The sequence below is a fragment of the Solenopsis invicta genome, chromosome 16 (assembly GCF_016802725.1).
Source record: "Solenopsis invicta isolate M01_SB chromosome 16, UNIL_Sinv_3.0, whole genome shotgun sequence".
In the NCBI taxonomy this organism is placed as follows: domain Eukaryota; kingdom Metazoa; phylum Arthropoda; class Insecta; order Hymenoptera; family Formicidae; genus Solenopsis; species Solenopsis invicta.
In genome coordinates this window covers 13,528,965-13,556,033 of record NC_052679.1, presented here as the reverse complement: position 1 = coordinate 13,556,033, position 27,069 = coordinate 13,528,965, and the positions used below count along the sequence as shown (strand labels likewise).

The 27,069-nt window shown below is 29.8% G+C and overlaps 1 protein-coding gene across 1 annotated transcript in view; it reads left to right on the top strand.

Moving 5' to 3' along the window:
* LOC105205351 overlaps positions 1-27,069 on the top strand; it is a 56,707-nt gene that overhangs the window by 26,261 nt on the left and 3,377 nt on the right. The window contains exons 2-4 of the mRNA XM_011174704.3: positions 8,856-8,938; positions 24,450-24,694; positions 26,688-26,881. Of these exons, the coding sequence (XP_011173006.1) occupies positions 8,897-8,938; positions 24,450-24,694; positions 26,688-26,881 (481 nt within the window). The 5' untranslated portion in view covers positions 8,856-8,896. The remainder of the gene's footprint in view (positions 1-8,855; positions 8,939-24,449; positions 24,695-26,687; positions 26,882-27,069) is intronic.

The window sequence follows — 27,069 nt, the reverse complement described above, 5'->3', positions numbered from 1 at the left end:
TAATACATAAGTACTACTGTTAATAAAACCACGGAACTTTTCGAATTCTGTAAACAATTATATTGTAGCAACGTCACAAAAACTTTTATTGGATACTCTAATCAAAGTTAGTACTCGAAAAATTAATGAAAACTAATGAAAATGTGAAACTGTAAAGTTTTAAAGGATTACAAATAATAAAAGCCGATAATAAAATCTACCTTTTAATATGTATCGTGCAAATTGTGCCACATAAGTTATACGTAGTTAATATTGTAGAATAAAAGAAAAGTTTTCTGAAAAGGATACGTATGATCATCCTTTCGTAGATTTTGATCGGTATATAAAATATCAAGTGTTTAGTCGTCAACAAATCTCACATGTTTCAATATAAATCTTTTAATTTCTTAAATCGTAAATCAATTCACTATTACTTCGTTTTTTTATTTTAGTTGGATATTTAATTTCTTTAATTTTACTGTTTTATTTTCATTCTCGAAGTATAATTTTGCAACAATTTCAATTGTTAATATCATGTAGTTTTTCTAACGATGGAGATTTTAACGACTACGCTTCTCTTCTTTAGTATTAATATGAAAAAAATATTTCTCATATATCCTATCTATTTGGTTTCACGATGCGTGAAGCCAATCGACTCTGCCAAGAACCGTGCAACAGTACAACAATCGCGGAATCATATTTATTCTTCGCCGGAGGCTACCAGCCATTGAACAGTCGGCGCTAATTGTTTAATATTACGAGAACATAAATCAAGACTGAATCGTGTAGGCGTCAATCTGTATAGACGTTGATCTACCGCAGTAATTACATATTTGCAACAACCCGGGCGTCATGAACGGATAGATATTTGTGAATATTATCTTAAACATTGACCATAATCTATGTACTACTTAAACGAGCAGCATACTAGTCAACTCAATTTAAATTAAAGTCGTAATACATGCCTTCATCGCATATTTAACGACCGGCTGTCTCTGCTTCCTTCTTTTAATTCATCTCCCACAGCTAGCAGGATTACAATTGACACCGTGACACTGCACGGTCGTTTTGAATTATGAGACTCCGAACGAACGTCCTCTTTCAAGCGACACCAACGGGATTTCTCTTAGGACTTCTCTTAGGTTCAGAAATTTTCTTAAAAATATAAATCTTTTTTTATATATAAAAAATGGAGTAGAAAGAGATTAACATTTCTAAACAATTGAAACATTATTCAAGGAACTATTTTAAGAACCATTAACTTTTTAATTTTTCTAATTTAACTTTTTATTTTTATCATTTCACTAATTTAATTTTATTACTTTCATTTTATTGAAAGCTTCTACAAGTATAAATATGTGTCCAAATTTAATAACTTTTGCGAGAAAAACAATTAGACCTTTTGTCATCACTTTATATGCATAAAATCATCTTTCCTATCTCGTAGTTAAATTATAAGTAAATGATATGATGACTATAGGGTAAAAAAAAGCGTTTACCTATTCTTGAGAGAACGATTGAAAGAAAAAAAAAATTATAAGATTTTGTAATAATCCGTTAATTTATACGATCGGAACGTCTCACTCTCGTAAAAAAATTGACATATAATGTGTTACTTAGGTGATTGCACACAGGTGCGAGATGAGCCTCAAGAGCAGAGGATTCAATCGCGTTTTCATATTGGCTCGCCATTCGCCCAATAATCAGGCACTTTGAGGCGATCGCTGTCAACTTGGAACTGGGAGCATTGATGCAGCGATGCGTTTAATGCAGCAAAAACGATCAACGGAGTTAACGAGCCGCAAACAGCCTTGAAATTAGTATTGAATTTGCTCATGCTATCCCTGTTTTGTCACAGTAATCACTATGTAGTTTAAGCTTTCGCTGCAATTTTAAAGTCTATTATGGAATGTTGACATAAATCTTTTTAAAACATAATTACAACACTCAGAAAAAAGTTACAACAACTATTAAACTAGAAATTTGAAAACAAACAGCACCTTAACTATTTATTATAAAATTGTTATAACAATAATCAATAATTTACATAAGCTAAGAAAATATATTGTAGTATAATCATTCAGATAACTGAAAAACAGTAACACAAATAAGCGACGAAAATATTGAACCGACTGAGATTCAAACATAGAATCCTTAATTCTTACTCTTAGCACTTAAAAGAATGCTAAAATCGTTTTAATTTTACCGATTGAACAGCAGAACCGTTACAATTTATGAAACATCAATCAATCAATACATCACTAAATACACCTCTGTGAATTTGACTTTTAATAAATAAAGTTTTCAATATACAAAACGATAGTAATTTGTTTGTAGTTGTTTGTAGTAACAATAATTTTGTTTATAGTTCCATATATTTAATAATATAAAATTTTGAAAAAATGGTGTCACCCGACTTTGAGATAAAAAAAACAAAAAAATATTTAGATTCAGAATCGTTTGTAGTTGTTTGTAATGATTTTCACGTTGTTTGTAGTCGAACCGTTTAAAAGTTACAACAATTTTTTTTCAATCTCAAAGTCGGGTGGCACGATTTTTTCAAAATTTTATATTATTAAATATATGGAACTACAAACAAAATTATTGTTACTACAAACAACTACAAACAAAATACTATCATTTTATGTATTGAAAACTTTATTTATTAAAAATCGGGTACCAAATTCACAGAGATATTAAATACTACTATATCAATATTACACGCACACATAAATCCAGCAAACACCGAATATAATATAGATGTAATGTCATATAACATATACATATGGTATATCTCATTCCATCTGTATTATATGTAATGTTTGCTAGGAATATAAATTTTTGTATAAGCTTTTCGTATCAAATTAAGTGTCCAAATTTAATTCCAAGTACTCGACATCATTTTTTTGAGTAATTTACATGTTTAGATTTTTATTTCATACAGATTTTAAAGCTTTTATAATATATCAAACAAATATTATATCTTTACAGCTCCAAACGCTTTATTGGTTTAAGAAATAGTACAAATCCAGTATTTATCAACAAAGTAGCGCCAAGTTGGCATCGAACTTGTTCATAGTTTGATAACAAATTCGGTGCCATCTGTGTCAGCATTAAGCTTGTCTGTTGCTGATATAGCCTATGTACCAACTTAGGCAGCAAATTGGCAATAAAAACCAAAAAAAATCTGTGCAGTTTGGCGATAAATCGGCGGCAAAAACTGAGCAAGCTTTGCGTTGCTTACATAATCATGTCTTGTGAACGCATAGATATAACATACATATTCTTTTTAATACTTAAATTATACTTTTATTATATAAAGAACCCGACAAATTTTATATGTGATAAAGAATCATCTAGCTGCAGTCCTGTAATTATTATATTTAGCACAAATTTCGTTCCGTGTCTCTACTGAAAATATTACGACAACGTAGACAGATCTCGATTTATTTGCCAATCTGCCGTAAAATTGCTTTGAATAGATTCTGCTTAGTCTCACTACTAATTAGCTGTCTAGTTATAAGAATACATTTGTCATAATGTCACAGTAACCATAATACCTCCTTCTTTTCTATTAAATTTATATTCTTGCCAACAAGATTTGTAGCTAGATTTAATTACAAGTTCTGTGTTCAAAAGATTTGACTATCTAGGAAAGATATGAATTAAATTTTTTTTTGGTTTCGGCATAAAATTCATGCTGACATGAATTAATGTGTATACTTTCTGGAGATGGAATTCTAGAAACGGATTTCCACCCAATAAGAACAAAATGGTATAATATACGTTTATTTTTGGTATTATCGTATGGTGTAAACCTAGTATATTAAACGTATTTGAAGCCTAATTTGAGGTCTAATTTCCGTTTCCATGACCGTCTCAGAAAAACATTTTCATATACTAATTTTTATTCATTTATTAAACATTAAGTATATACAAATTATATTCGGATTAGAGAACCAAATAAATAATGAATTATATAGTCGTATAAAAAACATTTTAATAAATCAATAATTTATATGTAATAAATTTTAGTTTTCAAAAAAAATATTCCCTGTATCCTTTTTGTTAAAAAGGATAAAAAAAAGATTAAATTTGAATTAAACATTTAATTTATGTACAAGAATAAATACCAATACAAATTCTTAATTACATGTAAAAATATAAAATTTATGTGGAACGGCGTTCTATATTCACGGCATACTTCAAAAGAATGGGAGTATTTGTTGCGAAGTTACAACAAGAAGCTCTCGAAGGTTTCTCTAAACTATAAATTAAGAAATTAAATGCGGTGGCGCCTAGATATAACGCCTATGGCCGCACTCGACTCACGAGAAAAGCCTCCGCGGCGTGACCACCTAGCGGAAGCCGCGCAAGCCGCGAAGGCTGCCGTCGCGAAAAAGATTTGAGACTCAAAACCAAAATAAATCACGTGATTTTCAAAAGAACCGTAATATGTTTTTACGTATAAAATAACTATTAATAATTGAATGTATTGGATTTTAACCGTATTCGGTATTTCCGAAATGTTTTATAAATGTTTTTTATTTAATAAATAATATACATCTTTATTAAACCTTTAATTAGCTATATCGAATGTGGTATAAAATACGTTTATTATTTGTTTAAATATTGCTGCGATAAAAACGTATAAATATATTTTACGCTCAAACTTTTATTAACATATTTAAAAAGTATATCATACCTGGATATTCTTGATACGTCATTTAAAGGGACAATTATTGCAAATCATAAACGTATTTAAGAAACGTTTATTGAATTAGTATATAATAATATTTGATAGTATTTCTGTACGTGTTATAAACGTAGATAGAATTCTGGCATTTTATGATACGTTATTTAAACGGACAACTTTTGCAAATCATAAACGTATTTAAGAAACGTTTATTTAATTAGTATATGATGATATTTGATATTATTTCTATACGTGTTATAAACGTAGATACAATTCTGGTATTTTATAAACCATTTTTTAACATATAAAATACGTTTCGTATCATATATATGTAATAAAAACGATTATTATAAACGTATATTGCACTAACGTATAAAAACCGTTTTGCTTATATACGTATCTGCCATATACCTATACCTGTTTTACACCATACTTACGTTTAATAAACGTATATTAAACGATCCTGTTCTTATTGGGCATATTTATAAAAGAAATTTATTACAAAATTATAATTGTTTAATAGATAAAGAGGACTTTAGAATTCCTTTAAGGAGATGTTAATACTATCTTGTTTTACCAATCAAACTCGACTTTTTAGAATATTTTCTCAATAATAGTTAAACAGATTTTAAAAAGTTCTTTTTCACAATTGAAATATAATTTAAATGTAGCTCAAACTGGTCAACTTTTGCCAAAAACAAAATTTAAAAAATTTAGATTTTCTTTCTCTTTTTTTAATCTATTGTTAGTCCAATATGGCGTTTGCAGTTATCTACGTTGCTAATATTCTACGTTGCTAATATTTGCTTCATACAAAGCTTTGCAATTCATACAAAATGAAAATGACACGGATTATACGATAAAACAATGTTATGTTTCTTGATTTTAACTTGAATACTCAGGGTACGTTCCAAATTTGCGCATCAAACATATAGAGTATAATTTGTTTTTGTTGTTGCAATGATAAACAAAGACAAATAAAGCTCTTCGTAATTTTTTAATATGAAAGATCAGTGTGCTTGAAAATTTCTACATCTACATGCGTGCAATATTGATGTAGTTTGCAACAGTTTGTACACGACGTATTGATGTTTCGTAAGACGTATGTATATATTTACAATACGTGCGGTTAATGATAATACTGTTTGTGCTGGTCACTGTATAATTAGAGTATGAAACTGAGGAAATGCTTATTCTTATAAATTCATTAGCAACGTAGATAATAGGCTACTTGTAGACCTAAATAGAACAAAAAAGGATGAAAGAAAGAATGAGAGAGACATAATCTATCCTTCTTCTTACGTCCATACAAAGCAGAAAAGATGTGTAAAGCAGCATCCAAACTATTGCGAACTGATAGCTATTGTCTTAATATCTTTCTGAAATAAATTTCTAGAACAGCATACTTATGAAAACTATCGAAGAAACAGAGATTCAGACATAATTGAATTCTGATCGCAGCGATTAACAACTATATAAATACATGAATGGCGTGTAAAGCAAGGGATTGATATGCTACTGTCACTCTGTGCGTGACGTTGAATTTCCCATTCATAACTACGGTTACATCTGTGTCTATTCCAATCGCGACTACGATTGTACAGTGACGCACAGCAATACTCTCGATAACGAAATGCACTCACGAGCTAATGCGACGGCAATGTCACATACAGTCTCTGTTAGTGGATCAATTACATAAACTGCATATCTTTATGCTACTGTATTGTTATAATGGTCAACATTTCTCGATGAGAGCATTATTCCGATAATCATAACAGTTTGTTATGAAAAAAATTCATTTCATAATACATTGATATTTCATAAAAAATACATTGAAAGATTTCGATAAACCGGCAATTTTTCTTCTCTTTCTTTTCATTTTACGTTGATATTAAAATCATATGTTGATATTACTTTTTATCATAAAATTTTCCCAAGAATTTAGATATTCATAATCTATTGCACTCGATTGTTTCATCACGTATTCATATTTTTCTTTTCTGAAAATGAATACAAGGTCTTGTAAAAGAATTAATAAAATTTCTAACTTTTTCCATAAAATATTTAAAAGAAATAAAGATCAAAAATGTTTGCATAAAATTATAAACGGTAAAAAAACGACAATAATTTTGTCGGTGTTAACTCACATTAGCGTAATAGCGTTACCACTATATAAGTTGTTACAGTTCAAGATTACAGATTGTGAACATTAAAGAGAATAAAAGCAAATGTATAATAAAGTATTTTTGCTTTTATGTTTACACGATTATTTACGTCGTACCTTATCTGTGATAGTATCAACATAATTTGACGCGTAAATGAATGTACATAAATCGCGTTGCTGTGATACAATGCTACACATTTATCATATCTATCATCTTTGAATCAATCACACAATCCGGTAGGATTAGGCTAGGAATGAGCAGGTTTATGAATATTTAACATTATTTTACATTATCGTGATATTCCTGTATGTGTATCCATCATGATATATAAAACGACAACAAACTGCCTATTAAAAGACACAACACAGAAAATTTTGCTACAACAAGAACAAATTTGCTAAAGTATCTAAAAATTTAATTACAACTTTAAAAATAATTTTCTTAAACCATTATAAAGAATATTCTATGCTGTATAAAAATTTCAAATTCTGACAACTAGTTTTAAAATCCAACATAATTATTTTATGCTATACAGAATCCTGATAACTCAAATTTCAAGGAAAGATCTAAAAGCTTTGAGTTATAAAGATTTCGACTTATCGAAGTTTTCTAGTAAAAGAGTTAACTATGAAAATTCGACTTACGGGGGTTTTATACGAGAGTTAGTTTTTTTACTAAAATGGTCTTTAAAGGAAAAAATTCGATTTTTAAGAGTGAATTATTTATTGCATACATATACATATAATAAATGTAATTCTGAAACAAATACCAGATTATTACTCATAGTTATTTAAAGTAATCTGAATTAATTGTTGATCACTGGCATTTTCAACGGTAATCAAAGCAAAGAATATATTGTCCTCAATATTATTATATCTTTCTATAAAACAATTTTTTTTATCTAGTATTTGATAAACAATAAAGATAAAATAATTCCAAAAGCGTTGCAAGTGTTAAGTGGAACGCATCTACAGTTACAACTTTGAATTATAGCGGCAACGAGAATAGAAGTTTGACTTATAAAGATGAACTTTGACGTTTAGAGATATTAAATTTAAGTTGTAAAGATAAAATAATACCTCCAAATATTTCAAGTAAGATTTTATTTTGACTTATATAGGTTTTCCGCAGCAGAGCAGAAAAAAATGAACAAAATTTTCGTTTTATAGAGGTTTTCGAGTTATAGAAGTTCCAGAGGTTCGAGGTTCGACAGTAATAAAATTATTTTCAGATCTCTATCCAATAAAACGTCTAGATACTTTAAAAAAATCAGTACTTTTCTCATACGCACAGGAAAGTCGAGAAAATTTGTTTAGTGCCTAATATTTCAATTGATATCTATACAAACATATTTTTGTTCACTGTCTGTGAATGTTGTGCATTCTTATGTAGATATACTGAAAAAAGTGGTTTTTAACTTGACTAAATTTTTCAACTTGATGGAATTTTTTGAGTTAAAACATGTACTTAAACATATATGTAATATATATTTATTAAATGTATAAATATATAAGTTAAATATATAAATGCTTAAACTGAAATTCAAATATTTTATTTTACTTAAGTCAAACACATAAATAGTTAAAATGAAAAAATTTAATCGAGTTAAAAAATTAAGTCAAATTAATAATTTTTTTCTCAGTGTACTTATGTAACCAAATAATATCATTATTTTATTGTTTGTTCTAACTTTTGCTCTAACTTTAGGCGATTATTGCTATTTCTTCACAATTTCTCGCCGTGCCAGGTTCTCCTAATTTTCACAAATGCTTACATATTCAAAACTCCATAATCATGATTTCTCCCGGCAAATCAATTTTGCTCGAGACCTCCTTATGATTCGAAGCGCAACCTGGCAGACAGTGCCCGGTTAATTTGTTCACTGGACCATGGTGGTCGGATAAATTAAAATAGATCCGGTTTCAAGTGTAGCATCGCACGCTGGCGCGAACAACTCGTGCACAACGGTGAAATTAAATGCGGACTAATGCGAGATAGTATGTTTGTCTTTGCAGGGCAGGACGGTGTTTCGTCGTGAGAGGTTGGGACGTCCAGGATGCCAGGGGTGTGGAAGTTGCTACATACGCTGGTCTATATGGTGAGTATATAGCGCCGATTTGCAAATTGGGCAGCGTTAACAATCGCGAACTTATATATTGATACAATGGTTTTCAATTTTTTTTATTTTAAGTACGTGCCAAGCCAATGTCTTATATCTTCTGTAAACCAAGTAGATAATTTATTAAGTTGTTCCAAATTTCAAAAATTTATGTAACGTTTAACACGGTTTATTTAAAAATACCTGTCTGCAATACCAGTATAATTCTCACTGATAGAAGTCATATTATATAATTACAAAGTGATGCTTTCAAAGTATTGTCTTGTTCGTCCTCATTTGAGAAGATTCATTAGCACGGAGTTATCGACGTCGAGAGATAAAACATCAGATTCACTGTCTTAATAATACGAGTAATGAGCAGCGTGCAAGCAGCGCTAAGAAGGACAGGAGCACAAACAGCGGTGTATCGACTAGCGGGGTCGGCATGGCGTTACATACGAGACTCACACGAGACTCGTGACTTGCGTTTCGTCCCGCGCGTTTTCTAGCGGTTTTCTTTTGTCGGTCAATTAGGCCCTAGAACCGTGCGCATTGCTGATCGGACGATCACGAGCCGCGCCGATTCCGATAATGAGCCGTAATTTCAAATATGTTTGGCCAATAGAACGACATCACCGTAGATCCTGTAATTAATGAATAACGGTCTCTCAAGCACGGGCCAAACCCAAAAATTCTCTTGTGTAATAGTCATTTGACTAATAACTGAAATACCGTTTTACCAAAGCCCGAAGACCGTGCGGCACCGCGCAAGAAATAAAAAGGCTGTCGTCGCGCTTTCGCGGTGGCCAGTATAGCTATACTCTTATCGGCGAAAATTTGAGTTTTCATTTAGATGACAATGTGATGACGCGGCGGGAGCCACCGCGACAGCTTGCAAGCGGATATTCGTGCCTACTCTAGGTACCGTTACCGCATCTTGAAGTCCCCTCTCCACCCGGTCCCATTCTCCTCATTCCTTCTTACGTTATTCAGAACTCCACATGAAACATATAGACGATACCGTGCGGCAAAACCTATCTTCATGGCCTTGCAAAATAGGTGCGCGTCTCGTCCATAAACTGTCGACGATAATTATGTATCAGACCGCTATAATGATGCAAACCGGAGCAAACGAGATTAGGATCAAGAATACTATCACGACTTACGATTTAAGAATGAGCAGTAAAATCGAATGTTAATCCTTGCAAGCTCATCAAGAAACCGTTGTAGTGATCAATACCAAGGCGAACCATTATACATAATATATACAATTGCACTCCATGGTCCACAATCTTTTTCAAAATTATCGAAGATAAGCCAGTAGCTTAGCGCGGAGTTTCTATCGCTGATCATATTATCATAATACAAATCCCGAAAGGAGTGAGGAAGGTCAGTAAAATCAGCTATAAGACTTGACCATTCGCGTTGACCCCGATCCTCCGTCTTATGATCGGCACACGCGAGCATGCGGCCACCGAGGCAGCTATTTTCGCTGTCACGAGTACAATTGACTATCCACAGACGGGCATTAGTATTCGAATGCCACTGATGCCACGATGGGAAACTCACCATCAATGTGGCTCACGTTCGAACACCTCGGAATACCAATGCGCACGAGGTCATAACCAAGTCCCGGGAAGTCGTAAACCACATCTTTTACTTCTGCCCACGGCAGTTCCCACGTGGTATAATATATGAATGTTATTTGTCGTAACACGATTGAAATAGAATTTTATTCCAATTGTGCTATACATATTATGATCTTATTCCAATTATTGTATTATTGTCACGTTTTATGCCGTTTGCACGTTTTATTATATGTCTAAAAGAGAGAATATGTCGACAATAAGCTAATGAAGAATCTCGTTTTTTTTTAACAATAGTAATTATTGTATATATTGTGCGCGTTGATATATACAATGTCGTAGGCAAGTAGTTATTTTAAGCAAATAGTATCTGACTAGGCAAATGCTATCTACCTGGTCAAATAGCTTAAAATTAAAAACACAAAGATTATATAACTTTTGGGTTCTTAAAACAGGCATTTTGTGTTTTTAATTCTAAGCTATTTGAACAGACAGACAGATAACATTTGCCTAGTTAGATACTATTTTCCTAAAATAACTATTTGCATACGACATATATACACTAAAAACGAATAGTTGCATACAATAAATTCATTATTTAGAATACATGGGCGAATCGGAATTCTTATAAAAATTATCAGATATGATTAATTCTTTTCCGTTAAGAGGAAATCGTGAGTTTTACCAACCAAATAACAATTTACACACATACGTTTTACAATACATACATACGGTTTAGGAAATATCAGTACGTCATTACATACTACTATCATTACATACGATATCGCATGCATACATATATAGCACGCAGTTAAATTTTTGTAAAACCTTTTCGTATTGAATTAGATATCTAAGTCTAATTCTGAAAGCTCGACGTTGTTTCTTCGTCTAATCTACATGTTTGGAGACTCCAATTTCGTAAGTACAAACTGTAAAGCTTTTTTCGAGCAAATATTGTCGCTCTGAGCACCATATTCGTCTAACAGATGAAAAAGATCTAAATTGAAAAACTTTTTTTCATTTTCTGCATGAAGTCCATACTGCAAATATGTATTAATGTATATATTTTAATTCTAGAATAAGATTTCCAAATCTATAAAAGTAATACATACGAAAAGTAGTTATAAAATTATGACGTTTTATCGATAAAACAGGACTAACATTAGGATTCCTTTAAATCTATTAGCATTTCTTGTTAATGATACTAAAGTTTCTTTAGAATCAATGGATAGCGATTAGTTAATGTACGTATGTATAATTAGAATGAAGAGACATCTCCATTGTAATTTAAGGGTTTCTGATAATACAGGTGTTATTATGCTAATACATTTTGGCACATATAATTTCCTAGAATTAATATACTTTTAAATTACCTTCTACTCAATAAGAGTACTTGGAATTGTTTATTTAAATAAAACGATAGAATCGAAATCAAAAAAACAGTCAAACAACGAATAGTCAATAAAGAATACTACTTAACTATTATGAGGCTACTTAACTATTTGTGTAAAGTAGTCTGTAAAAAATGGCCAAATTTGTGAAAAAAAAAGTTTATGGACTTTGCACCACAATAATACATCATCTCATAGATTGATGCTGGTACGCAACTTTTTAGATAAAAACTCAACAAACATTGTTCCTCAAGCACCGTATTCGTCAGATCTTGGCCTCTGTGATTTTTTCCTATTCCTAAAACTCAAATTATTATCTTATCTTAGCGTTAAGAAGCGTTTTATATTCGAGCTATAAAAGCTATAAAAAAAATTGTCGTGAATAAATACTAAAGATCGACTAACATAAACAGCTGCTGTAAACAAACAAATTAATACGCTCTGAAATGCTGTATAAGGCCGGTATTCATAGTCGATTCTTATATTTAAGACCATCTTAAGTATCGTCTTAATAATAATCACAATGTCTAAATAGAACGAAGTAATTTTAATGGTTGCTTTTGGAATTTAACGCGAATTGTATGAGATACTTTAATAATCCACCATTCCGGATATATTCCACGACAGTCGTCTTTTCTTTAAATTTAATTAGAGAGCGATTATCCATCTGATCTATCAATCAAGCAGATCTGTAGCCATCTGTGTCCGCATTAAGTTCAGGATCTGTCAATAAAACCTGCTAACGTGTTATGTCAGCAGATTGGTAGTAGAAACTGAGCAGGATCTGCGCGTTAAGTGACTTTACTCTATTAGATTTAGACGTGTCTTTATTTCTGGGAGCTAAGGGATGCTATGTACCATACACGCGCTTTTAACTCTCATGGTCTTAAAAACTCCTAGATGAACGAGCGAACGCGGCATCGCCGTAACGGGAGAAGCGTCTTTACCGCTGCATTAACGGTCGTCGTTTTTCGCACAAGTGAAAACACGTTTCTATGCTGTTACAATCGTACTCTTAAATGACAACGTTTCATTAGAAATGATTACGCACCTGACGGACACGGGTACACACAGCGCATACCCTTTTTGCCGAATACATTGCGCTACGGCATCGATGTACATGACAATTTACTCAGAACTACCCCCGCGATTATCTACCCCAATGAATTACCAAGGTATCTTTCCAAGAAGATTGGAATCTCTATTTAAAAAAAAATATCCCGAATAAATCAACAAAACATATTTGAATTTATTGTTATAACACCAAACAGAAATTCCGATTTTCATGATTAAATTTGATTGTTACAGCAAGAGTATTTGATAAATTAAACTTTCTATAAATCTTATACAGAAAATACTCATTTTAAAAGAACGAAAATGGAGCTTCTACAATGTTCGAGTGATTTGTCACTTAAATAAAAGTTAAAATTTATTCTTATAAAACTAAATAGAAATTCTTGCGAAGTTCTATTTAATTTTATAAAGATGAATTTCAACTCTCATTAGAATGGACAACGGTAATGAAATATAAAATGAAATTCAACGGAATGGACATATAAAGTAGACTATCAACAGTATCATGATTATTTATCCGTGGTACAGGATGGTAATAGATTTGAGATATCAAACATCTTTTAAGAATAGACGATAAAATTGTAATGTGACATAATTAAATTCTCGTTTATTAGTGGATAAAAATTAAAAAATTATAAAGAAAAGAATGGGCTGGAGGAATACTATTTTGTTTTTTTTTTTAATAACTCAGTAAATATTAACGTGACCCAATTCCCAGTAAACATTTTAACATGCAATGTATATACATTGCATATACTTCAGTGGATATTGCATATCCTATGCACATACAGTGATACACAAATGACGTACATTGGATATCGTAGGTATATGCAAATGCAACGCGCTGTATGTACACTGTACATCCATAGAATATACATGTGTATATTTCTCGAATATTCCATGTATACACATTCTATGTACATTCCAAATGTACATTCTATGTATATTCAATGTATATTTAATACATATTCTATGTATATTCAATTATTAAATATTTAAAAAAAAATTTTATCTTATTATTCTTATAACTTAACCCTGTATTGACTGTTTTGTATATAAGATTCTATTTTACTAATTACAATTACGCTTTATTTTATAAATTTTTGAAACGCATCGGCGCGCCGGCGGGATTCGTATTTAAGATCTTCGGAACGATAACCTAGTACCCTAACACTGAGCTAAACGTACACTTGTGAGATTAATAAAAAGTTATTTGAAGTAAAGTTGATTTGAACAAAAAGAAACTGACGTTTTGAGTGAACACTCTCACTAGCCCTTTGATTATTTAGCTTTACATATTTTTAAAATAAACTATATAAACTATATAAATAATTAAACCTGTTTTTGCCCATAGTTAGACTAGCAAAGATAGTCAAAAAATAACAATTGAAAATAGTACTGGAGTATGAAAAGACATTATTGACGTAAAAAATATGTTGCAAAAATTAATTTTGCAACTAATTGTTATAAACAAATTATTAAAAATGGACTGTAGAGGAAATCTGATTGCACCAATCCATTCTACGGGAAAAATTACTAAAGAAACATATATGACACTTTCTTAATTGTTATAGCTGTTATAAACAAATTAGTTGCAAAATTAATTTTTACCATGTGCTTTTTATGTCAATAATGTTTTTTTACGTTCCGATCCTACTTCCAATTGTTATTTTTTAGCTGTTTTTGCAGGTCTGGTCATGGGCTTTAACGCGAGTAAAATAAAAAGAAATGGCAATTCAATCTTAAATTAAATTATTATTCAAAATTTGCATATATATATAATTTGTTTTCTTGCACTGCTTTTTTATCGATCATCATGGATGCGTTCAGTGAAAAAAAAGAACAAAGCAGATTCCTTAATTATTACGATTAGCTTCTACGTTTAGATTCAACAAGAATCTGTAAAGGTAAGATCCACTTTTATTAATACATGACGTATATATTATGTATATTCCAACTATCATCTTGAATGAATATACATATATACCATGTATATCCATACGATATTCTATGAATATTAATAAATGTATAATATATCCATGTATGTCGCATTCAATGTACATACATGAAATATACATGATGTATATTTTATGTACTCGTATATTCCAGCTTTCATCTTGAATGAATATGCATATCACGTACATCTATACAATATTCTATGAATATTCATAAATGTATATACATCCATGTACGAGTATGTCGCATGTATGCGCATACGACGTACATACATGAAATGTATATAACGTATATATTATGTACAATATATTCCAGCTATCATTTTGAATGAATATGCATACCACGTATATCCATACGATATTCTATGAATATTCATAAATATATATACATTTCTGAATATTCTATGTATGTACATGACAAATATAGGATATTTTATTCACATTACAAACATTACATGTATATACATAGAATATCCAATGTTTACTGGGATATTTTAACACAAGTTTGTTAATCATGGTTCTATCAATCATCCAATCGTAAAAGTTCATCAAGTGTATGGAATGAAAGTAATTTATAATTTACTGAAAGATGCATTTGTAAGATAGCGAGGAGGAGGGCATGGAACATTAACAATTAATGTCATAAAAGTCACTTTTCATTATAAAGAGTCACAAATTAACGATCTTTCGTAAATTTTACATACTAATAAATGCCACAAAACATTTTAGAAAATTTATTTTATTAAATAAAAAAATTATTTTTAAAATAACTTTTTGGCTTAAAAAAAGACCTTTATAAGTAATTTCTTTAAAAATCAGTTATTATAAAAAACGCAGTGAATACTAATAACTAATATCCATCCTATAATGTCTAAATTGACTGTAACGAAGTAATTTAACGGTTGCTTTTAGAATTATCCAAGATATCATAATATCTTACTATCCCATACGACCACCGTCTTCCCTCTATAGATTAACCTACAGAAATCTATCATTCGAAACATTATCTCATTGCGCTATGTTCGATTAGAATGATGGATTTTTTAATTTGTATTATTCACTTTTAGTAATTAATTATTCGTTTTAGAGCAACACATTTGGCTTCTCGATTTTTCGTTCTGCGCAAAAACGCAAGTTCTTTTTATCACGGATTTGCCTTTTAAAATTTATTTGAGAATAATAAAACATAGTAAAACGCCTTTTTATACAAATATTAAAAGCCTGGATAGACAAGTCTGTAGAAACAGATCTTGCTCAGAGCACGCTATCAACTTTTGATGGCAGAATAGTAACAAAGTGTACAATGTACACAGAGTCTGTACTATTTGATGTCGATAAACTGCCGTCAAAAATAAGAAATAAAGCTTACTGGCCATGCTATGTCAGAAGATTGGCCGCAGAAATTGAACAGGATTTGCAGCTCGTACTCATTTTCTGCTCTTAGTCTGCTGTCAAATTACGCGCAGATCCTGTTCAGTTTCTACTACCAATCTGCTGACATAACATGTTAGCAAGCTTTATCGACAGATCCCTTAAAGCGACACAAATGGCTGCAGATCTGCTCGATTGATATAATGTACACATTGTCAACCAAATAATAAGTCACAATAACATCAAAATATTAAACTAAATCGTAATTGATCAAAAAGTGCAGACTTTTAACAATCATTTTACAGTCATTTAATGTCATTTTAATGATTTTTTGTTGTACTTGAGATTTGTAGCGTCAACAGTAAGAAAAATACTTGTACATGTGTGCACTTTGCAATATTTTACTTTTTTACACTATCTTTTTGACAGTTTAAATCTGTGATCTATTTTCTGTTTGAAGTAAGTCAGTATTATTTACCATGGACCTACTGGACGGCGCGTTTTGTTGTGGGATTGTAAGTCAAAGGGAAGGAGAAAAATAGTCTTCTATCACGGGCACGTAATATTGTCACCGAAAGACGTCAATTTAGACAAAATTGTATTTATTCGAATTTATTATGATTTAGTATAAATTTTAAAAATATTCGTCAGAATGATAAAACGTACAATCAATCCACAATCAAACATTCGAAAATTGTATTGTTTTATCTACATATATTTTTGAGCGATATTGAATTGGAAATGTTTGAAATGTATATTGATAGTATAACAATAATTCACAATTTAATTAAAATTAATGATCTTAGAGATGCTAGCATCAGTAAATTGATTATTAATTTAGGTCTGTGATATCACTTTTTTTATTTAATTTAAGAGTTGTTTTATTAAACACTAAGTTACATGTTATATAAATGTTAGTTGTAATTTTCCACTCCACAATGTAACTGTTATATAACAAGTGTGTTATATATAGCACATTTGTTATATGAAAGTAATGGCACACAGTCTAAAAGAATTAGAAATTTTATATAAAATCATACAAAGAACGTTATTTCAGCATTAAGATCTTGCTATGAACGTCTGTAGGTCTTCCTCGATTTTAATTGTATTACGCCGTGATCTCTATATAATATCAATTATAATAACAGAATACGTTTAAACATAGTGTCATATATTTAAAAACTTTTAATAATCTCAGACTATTGTCGTCCATGAGACCGAGCGTCGCTACGGCAATGAAATGAGGAATAGGAAAAACAAGCATAAATATTATATACTGACATATTTCAATTTCAAGCCTAAGTACAAATCCTGAATAGCACTAATTTATATATTTTAGATAATACGAGTTTAGCTTTGAGTTCATGCGTTTAAAACTGAACACGAATTTATTCGTATAAATATAACGCGGATAAGCAGAGTTCTACCGCACATTATTTTTATGGTTAATGTGTAAAATAGTTTAACCTCATCAATTTTATTGATTATGAAATATGTTATGGAGATAAGGATATTGATCAATTTTTTCTTATAAATTAACCAACGGTTTTGTATATTTTTAAGAAATATATAATATTTATATTTAAAATTTCATTATTTTTATTATAAACACCGTGTCATTACCTATACATATAATAGATAATGTATTATACCACTTGGGTTTCTGATTTTTCACACGAAGCGAGGTCTATCTCCCCCCCCCCCATGGCTTTTGGAACGAAATGAAAGATAATTGATTTGTTTCACATGAGTTTTCGACTTTCCACGCAAAGCAAAGTCCAACTCATCTCTTCTCCTGCTTATATGGTAACACGAGATTGGAAATAATATTTTCGTAGACTCTTAACTTTCATTTTATTAAAACATTCATTTTTGACGAAATGTAACTGACATATAATTTTATATTGAGCAATTTTTCTCACGTGGAAAGACATTGTTATCTCAATGTCTGAAAATGAGATTTTGGAATTTAAGAGGGATGAAAGCTTGTCCAAATATTCAGAAACGTGAGATAACAGAATTGGAAAAATTTTTTGTACTGTGCCTTGAAAATGGCTCAAACTAGAATTGAAACGTTGGCAATGTAATCAAGATATTCGAAAGGATGCGATAAAAAACATAGTGTAATTATTCGCGCAAAAATAACAATTTGATTATTAAGCATAATTTCTTGATATTTTATTAATTATTCATCAAATATTTTTAGTATATTTTAGAATATTTTCAAACAAATATTTACAGAATGTTTATAGACTGAGTTTGTCTTATTGAGGCGGCAAAGCAAGAAGTATTTATGAGATTGTTAGTTTCGATTGAACGTAAGAGGTATTTATGATTAAATCGTATGGATTATCTTGGGTCTAATGAATGGGCGGCTCGAAAATACACAGTACTTAAACTTTCATTTCAATCCCATTCAGAAAACCTCTCTAAACTCTTTGCGTACAAAAAAGAACACGTTACAAGTAATCAAGTTGATTTGTAGCTAATAATTTCCAACGTAAACATATTAGGGCTATTATATAATTGAACTGAATTTCTTTTATGTTTTGTACAATAATACTGCGAAAAGATTATTAATATACTTATTGACAATAAAGTATTTTTTTTAACTGCAGATACATTACATGAATTGGGAAAAAAACGTTTATTAAAGAGATGTTCTTGCTTTCGGTATCATTTTTGTATTCATCTTTAGGAAATTTTTAAGAAAAAGAGTAAATCTATTAAACTGGTTCATTTATTCTTTGAATGTTATTTACAATTTTTTTAAACATTAAAATAGATCAATATCCCGCTTGTTATTGTAATATATTATATATTAGATTTATGCAAAAGTCTTTTTTCGAATTGTTATTTGTTTACCATATAATACTATAAATACCATATAGTAACTATAAATCGATTTAAAAACTGTTTTCTTTCATTTTTCTATAACCCTGTGTCATCTTTCAAGCAACTGTTGGATTCCTTCGCAAAAGAAAGCTATCGGTTTGGAAGCAATAAATTCATCGAGCCATTTTTGTACTTCTGTTACATTTCAAAAGCGCTGTTCTGTTGGAACGCTGCATCGGAACAAATGATAATCCGAAGATTCCAAGTTAGAAGAAGGTCGCGCGCCGCGAGTGAAAGAACTTCCTACCTCAAATTAACGATAATTTGTTAAGTAATCTGAATAACGTGCAGCCTAGCGTTGCCGTGCAACAGAATGACTTTCCGAATCCTTCGCCCAGTAAATGGCCTTTCTCTTCTCACATGTATCTTCAATTTTGTCGACCAAATTATTCAATTGACAACTGTAGCGTTCAACATGAACCGTCAAAAACCGTTTTTAACTGACTGAAGGAGTTCGTAAGAAATTTCCTATTGGGATTTTAACTATGGCCGCCTCAATAAAGATATTTCACGTCTATGTGCATACTACACAATCACATTTGAGAGTGTGTATGAACATAGACGTGGAAAATCCTTATTGATGCAGCCATAATTAAAATTCCAATCTCATCCCAAATACACAAAAGGATTTTGCTGTGAATATTTGGTTTTGCCACTGATGTAGAGATCGTCTAGCGTCCATTCAGAAATATCTGTGTTTAATATTGTTATAAATAATTTATTTTTCATCGTCAGTAACAATTTTCCACAAAATAACTTTGTGCTGCATAAAAAGCAATAAAACGTATATTGTCAATCGGCAGATAATGCTATTTTGCGATAATTTATGCGGCATCTATTTTCCGAGTTTTTTAATTTTTTTTATTTCATGTAGTCACCTAAAACTGTTGCTTGATCACTCCGAGTATTCTGTAAATTCTATTTACATTTTGGACAGATTTTCATTCAACAACTCTTCCAAATTATCGGCCTCAAGCTTTCGTGTTCCAGAGTGCAAACGCTTATTTACATCAAAAGCACCGTCTTTAAACAAACAAAACCAACGTTATACGTATTGAAAGACACAATATTTTCCCCAAGAACAAAGCAAATACATAAATTCATATACTTTTACAGCATTTTTCCTTGTTGAAATTTATATCGAATGCAGTATCAAATGTAACTGTTATTTTTAACATTATGTGCATCATCAAATCAAAATAAATGATGTTTTAAAAAGTTTAATACAAATGCAACCTTACAAAAACATAAAACGGTCTGTAAATATTTTAATATAAAATAATTGCATTAGAGAGTTAATAAAAACATAAATTTTTACACACATCTAATAGAAGTATCAAAAGGGACAAAGATAATCAAGGCAAAGGACGTACATAATCGTTGACATTTAATATATTATTTATTCAAATATTCAATGGCAAAACTAGTTTCAACTTTATTCTTTATCAATCGCCTATAAAATTAATTTATTATAAAATTCGATACAGTTATACATCATGATGTATGTATCTAGATTTGTAAAATATAGTGGAAGTTTGTTTAGTATCGACCGACGAATATTATCGACCAAAACTAATTCTCATTTTTGTCATTACATATAAATATCCTACGCAAATGGATGCGTATTATCTGTAATGCATATTCTGTACCCATACGTAGAAGAAAAAGAGGTATTATTACTATTGTTGATATTACGCCCATTCCCAGCAAACACAGTTGCATAACAGCAATGTTAATAGAATAAAATCGGAAGTAACACGCAATATAACATGCGCGTTACATGTAATGTCCATGTTAATTGTAATTTTCCACTTATAAGAAAAATAATAGTTACATAACAGTTGTATCATATTTGTTATACAGGAGTTATAATAATAATAATTTAGTTTTATAACAGTTATATTATTAAAATAAAATGTTTGTTATATAAACTTAATAAATGGCAATTATATAACTGTTATAAGTTGTGATGTTGTAATATCAAGAATTCAATTTTACATAACTATAATATTGTTAAAATGTAAAAATTCGTTATATAACGTGACACACACAAATTATATAACTATTATTTTCTGTGTTTGCTGGGTTCCCATTATTATTAATATTATCTCCCTTATTAGGTAACAAATTTTAACAATTGCTTATGGTATTATTCGTTTAGTTGGTCACCATTTTTTAGTGGCGTTAGAATGCCAATACACAAAGCTGACAATTTTCATAAGGCATTTCTACTTTTTAGCATTTCCAAATTTTTTTAAGGTACACTTTAGCACTTAATTACACATACTTCTTCATTGTTTTTAAACTTGAGCGTATTATCACACAAATGTATGTACACTCAAGTGTTTCTTAATTATTTAACTTTTTATTTGGCTGTATTTAGAATTAAACAACATGGAATTTTGTTAATTTTTCCTCCATGTCGTAATTTTTTGTTTCTCCCTCCATATTGTTATTCACCTTTTATGTTTCTTGACTGAATATTAAAAAAAATTAAATACACAGAAAAGAAAAAATGACAAAGAGTTAAAAAAATATGAGAAAAACGATAAAATTAAAGAAATACAGAAAAAATTGAGAAAAGAATATAAAAAGTCTAGAAAATCAGAGAAAAAATTAAGGAAAGAGATTGATAAAAAAACAAGAATTTAAAAAAAAGCTAAATCATATAAAAGTTATTGAATGTGTAAAAAAACGTTTAACGAAGATTAGGTACAGTGCATTAAATATTCAGGTTGGGCATATGTATGTCGAATACACAGATAAAGAAAAGATTACTTAATTCACGTGTGATACTTGTAAATATTAATTTAGAATAAAAACCTCCTGTGTTTTAATATTTAAATCTTTCTTTAAGACTTCTTTTATATTATTTATCATTCTACTCTAAAAATCAACTCATTTAATAACTTGTCCATATTAGACGACGATTTGGCCTCAATCTTAAATTATAACTTATCTTTCTTTGTTAATTATCATTTTTTATATCTATTAAAAGATAAAATAATTTTTATCCCTAATCATTAATTAACAAATTACTTATCTTTTTTTTTATTTTCACCAAGTTTAGCTCAAATTATATTTAAATAAAGCTTAGTTGATACTAGACAACTCTTCTCAAAATTGTAAAGTGAACTTATACGTCACGGGGAAATTTGAACAATTAATAACTACGATTAATAACTGCAACGATTAATAATCGCAACTATTAAAACTTTTTAAGAGGCCAAAACGCATCTTTTTGGATTTTATATGTATTATACAATGTTTGATGTTTTTTTTACCATGTCTTCAATATTTAGATAATAAGAATATTCTCTGTTAGTTTTATTTGTTTTTACTGTAGCGTACAAATTTTCTTACTATACGTAAGAATACATTGCTTCAAATAATTAATAAAAACGTAAAATAAAAATTCTAGCTGTATAGAGGAAAAGATGTTACTATAACCACTGTAAGTATTATTGGGCCGCCCCAATTATCTCTGTCATTGAATAATTGATGGTGACAAATTATAGTAATTACTTATCTTTACGGAATCTTTATTTATTGTTAGGAGCCTGCTGTTATATAATGGAGCTAATATGTCAGTATACAATAACCGGCAATTATATATTGTAAGGCATATTTATTTTTAAACATTCCAAAACTTTTTCAATATACATTTTAACATTTAATTATACGTACTTCCCCATTGTTTTGAAAATTGTGTCGATAATAAAAAAGTTTATGGATTTAAATGTACAATATTTTATTTTATTTTATTTTTCTCTATCATATAATTAAAAGTTTAAAAATTTGTTTTGTAGAAACTATTTTTTTGACAGTTTGTTTATGATCTATCTTCTAATTGAAGTAAGTCAGAATTTATCTCTAGTTATCTTAAAACTTTGCGGTTGTATTGTAGCTCTTTCCAACAATTTATTTTTAAAATACATACAACTTTGTAACAAAATACTATGTCTTTTTTAAACAATTTTAAATTTATTTTTAATGATGATCATATTACCACCTTTGTTTCTCTTTGACCCTTTATGCAGTGTCGTCATATTTTTAATTATAAATTATGTTCTAAGTGATAAATATTCTTCTTGAATTTTAAATCATGATAATCTATTAAACAATATTATGATGAATACAATCATTAAATTTCAATATAAAATATTGATTATAAATTAAATAAATAAATAAAATGTAAGTGAAAGCCATAATACGACGTTTTCCTCTATAATTTTTATTGTACAATAACTTTTTAATACTTGTAAACTTTTAAATTCAATACATTGAAATATCGTTCCTAAAATTAAAATTACTTTAAATTAAAGTTACTTATAATTTAGTTCAGAAATAATGTTTAAATTTATTATGTTCAGAGTATTACGATCAACAATATTTTAGAAAAATTTCAAATTTTTTCGGTAAAATTTTAATGATATTTTAATATTTTAAGTGCAAAAATGATAGATATTTTGTTATCCCAGGGACATCTTTGAAATATATTTCGAAACCTTTCATTTTTTTAGTTGAAGGATTTCTGAGACATCTTTGAAATATTTCGGTGATGTCTTAATTGAGAATAAGAAACTGAAATCAAAATAATATTATATAACATAAAAGCGCATAACATAATGTTTGTCATAATTTTTTCTAATTTCAAATACTAGACTTACTTTAAGTTTTAATGTTTGAACAAACGCAGTTCTAAAGTGTTTAATAATAATAATCTCTCTCTCTCTCTCTCTCTCTCTCTCTCTCTCTCTCTCTCTCTCTCTTTCTCGCAAAATTCAAACTATTAAAAATATCTACAAAGTTATAATTGATTTTTTGAAATCCAAAAACATATACATAAATTTCTAAGATTTCTGTTTGGTATTATCTGTGCTTATAACAATCGTTACATGTGCAATATCTCAGTCAAACGTTTTTTACAGTTTTACAGTACAAACGTTTTTTTATCAAATAATCTTGCTATACATTTCAATTCCTTCCTATAAACTCTATCACAAAATAATTTTTTTTGTGCCGTGGGGAAGGAGACTTGGCAACCAACTTTAACCGTTTTACGTGCTTAACTTCAAAGCCGCGAGCTATATACATTATAAATTGTACATACGTGTCGAACAATAAGTAGAAAGCGAAGAGATAGCAGAAATAAAGAATGAGAAAGAAAGAGGTAGAGAGAAGAAAGGTCGTGTGAAAAGTTGCAAAAAGGAACGTACAATATTCTTTAAATACGCAGGTGGTTGGCTTGAAGAGCATCAGTAGCAACAGCGACATTTGGCCGCTGGAGAGGCCTGACGGCATGCCAGCCATTCAATCTTTAGAGGTAATGTGCGGAAAAGATCATATGGATGTCCACCTCTCGTTCTCACAACCTTTCGAAGGCATCGTATCGTCTAAAGGCCAACACGCGGATCCACGTTGCATTTATGTTCCACCATCCACTGGACAGACGTTCTTTTCCTTCCGGATAGCTTACGCGAGGTGAGTGTGAAATCAAATATTAGTATACATACTGTATATTGAGACGGATAGTCGAATACAATTTCATCGTCAAGAAAATCTCGTCCACTCTCTTGCTTTCACATTTTATTTGTAAAAAGCGCCACAATATTAAGGTACAATGTTGCTAAAACTATTTTTTTGCCTTGGTCAAAATTTTTCTCTTTCTCAGAATTTTTTATATTTTAAATTTGTCAAAATTTAAAAAAAAATAGAGGAAAGGAAGGAGTTGTAGACTACTATTTGGTTTTTTGACAATAACTCAGTAAATATTAACGCGATACAACTCTAACCAACACCAATTTATTAATCATAGAATTATACCAATCACTCTATAGATAGAAATTTTTTGAATATATATAATAGAATGAACGTAATTTACAATTTATTGAATAGGGAAAACGATGCATTTGTGGAATAGCAGAGAAATCGTGGAATACTAACAACCAATATCATGAAAGGCACCTATTTATTAAAAAACATAAATTAATGAACTTTTGTAAATTTTACATAAATAAGAGCCACAAAACAATTACGAACATTTTACGAACATTTCATAAAATACAGTTTCTTAAAAAAAGATTTTGTGAATAAATTTTTTACTTAAAAATTTTTAAACATAAAACTTAAAACTTTTTAAAATAACCTTTATGCTTCTAATAAACATTATACAACGATGCAACAATGAAATTGTAAAGTCACAAGAGAGATGCATATGACAGACGACCATATTTTACAATTACAGCTGACATATAATATGACTTTATTTATCGAATTCGTAAACGCATTACGGCACACATTACATTCAATAATATTATTAAAAATTTACATTCACAAAGCCTTCAAGCTAGACCAAAGTTGAAACATTAATATGTAACATACTTCTCAAAATTATGTAGAGTATACACCTGTAAAAATTTTTACTATTTAGAAAATAGACTTCAGCTTTAATAAAAACACAACAAACACCATGATTAGTAACCATCCTACAATATTTAAATAGACGGTAACGAAGTAATTTTACAGTTGCTCTTAGAATTTAATGCAAATTATATAAGATATCATGATATTCTGTCACTTCAGATATATTCCACGATCGTTGTCCTTTCTCTACTTTAAAATTTTTCAGACATAAACAATTTTTTTTAATTATAAAATTAAAGTAAAAAAATTTACACATAAATAAAGATTTCTAGAAAAGGCTTTCTTATTTTTTCATAATTGCTCTGAAAAGTTTTATTTCTTCTTTAATGAAATTAAAAAAGAACGTTAACGCGAACATTACGCCGATAGATGGTCGCAGAAAAATTCTATTTCTCATAGTTAGAATATTGCATAGAATAATAAACAGCATTGTCACATTTCTCAACTATATGTGTTTTAAAATAATGATGATAAAATGATGTTTTGATGATGAGCGCCAAAAATTGAGTTTCAAAATAAAAGAATATATAAAGTATTTTGTATTATATTATTTTATATAGTATTTTAAATACTATACTAGCACAAATACCGTTGTCTAATTCATATTGATCTAAAGATGCGATTTCACGTAGATATAATATCTAGATATTTATCCCCACTCTAGCGAAATTATGGGAATTTATGGGGAATTATGGGAAATTATGGGAAATTTCGGTAGAGTGAGAGTAAATATCTGGATACTATAATTTCGTGAAATCGTACCTTTAATGTCCTTATTTGCGTATTTTAGATAACATATGTTTCAAGAGAAATTTAAACATTATTCAGATTTTTTCAAATTATTTCTGGAAAATGTTCAAAACGTTTGAAAAATTTTCTAAAAATGTTATAAAATTTATTCAAAAATTCTGAAAAATTATATGAAAAGTTCCAAAAAGAATTTTCAACAAGATTCTATCAATTTTATTCGAATTTTACAATAATGCTTAAATTAGGAATTGTAATTAATGTATTGTACTACATATTTGATATTGCTTTTATTCAACTCTAGATGTGGTACAAAGCCGGACATGCACGGACAGTTTTACGAAAATACGGTAGTGGTCCAGTACGATAAAGACTTACTCGAGGTTTGGGATGAGGCTAAACGGCTGCGATGCGAGTGGTTCAATGATTACGAGAAAACAGCATCGAAACCACCAATGGTTATTGCGGACCTCGATGTGATACAACTGGATTTTAGAGGTATGAACACTTTACAATTATACTTCCATCAAATGCCATTTCTTAATGCAAATAAGTCATCGGCATACATTCTCCATGACGATCGACTATCGAAACTACCACACAACATCCGCGTGCACGAGAAACTCTTTCGATTGCCACCTGTTGCGGTAAATAATCATAAACAGCAGACGGAATCATGTGCTCTC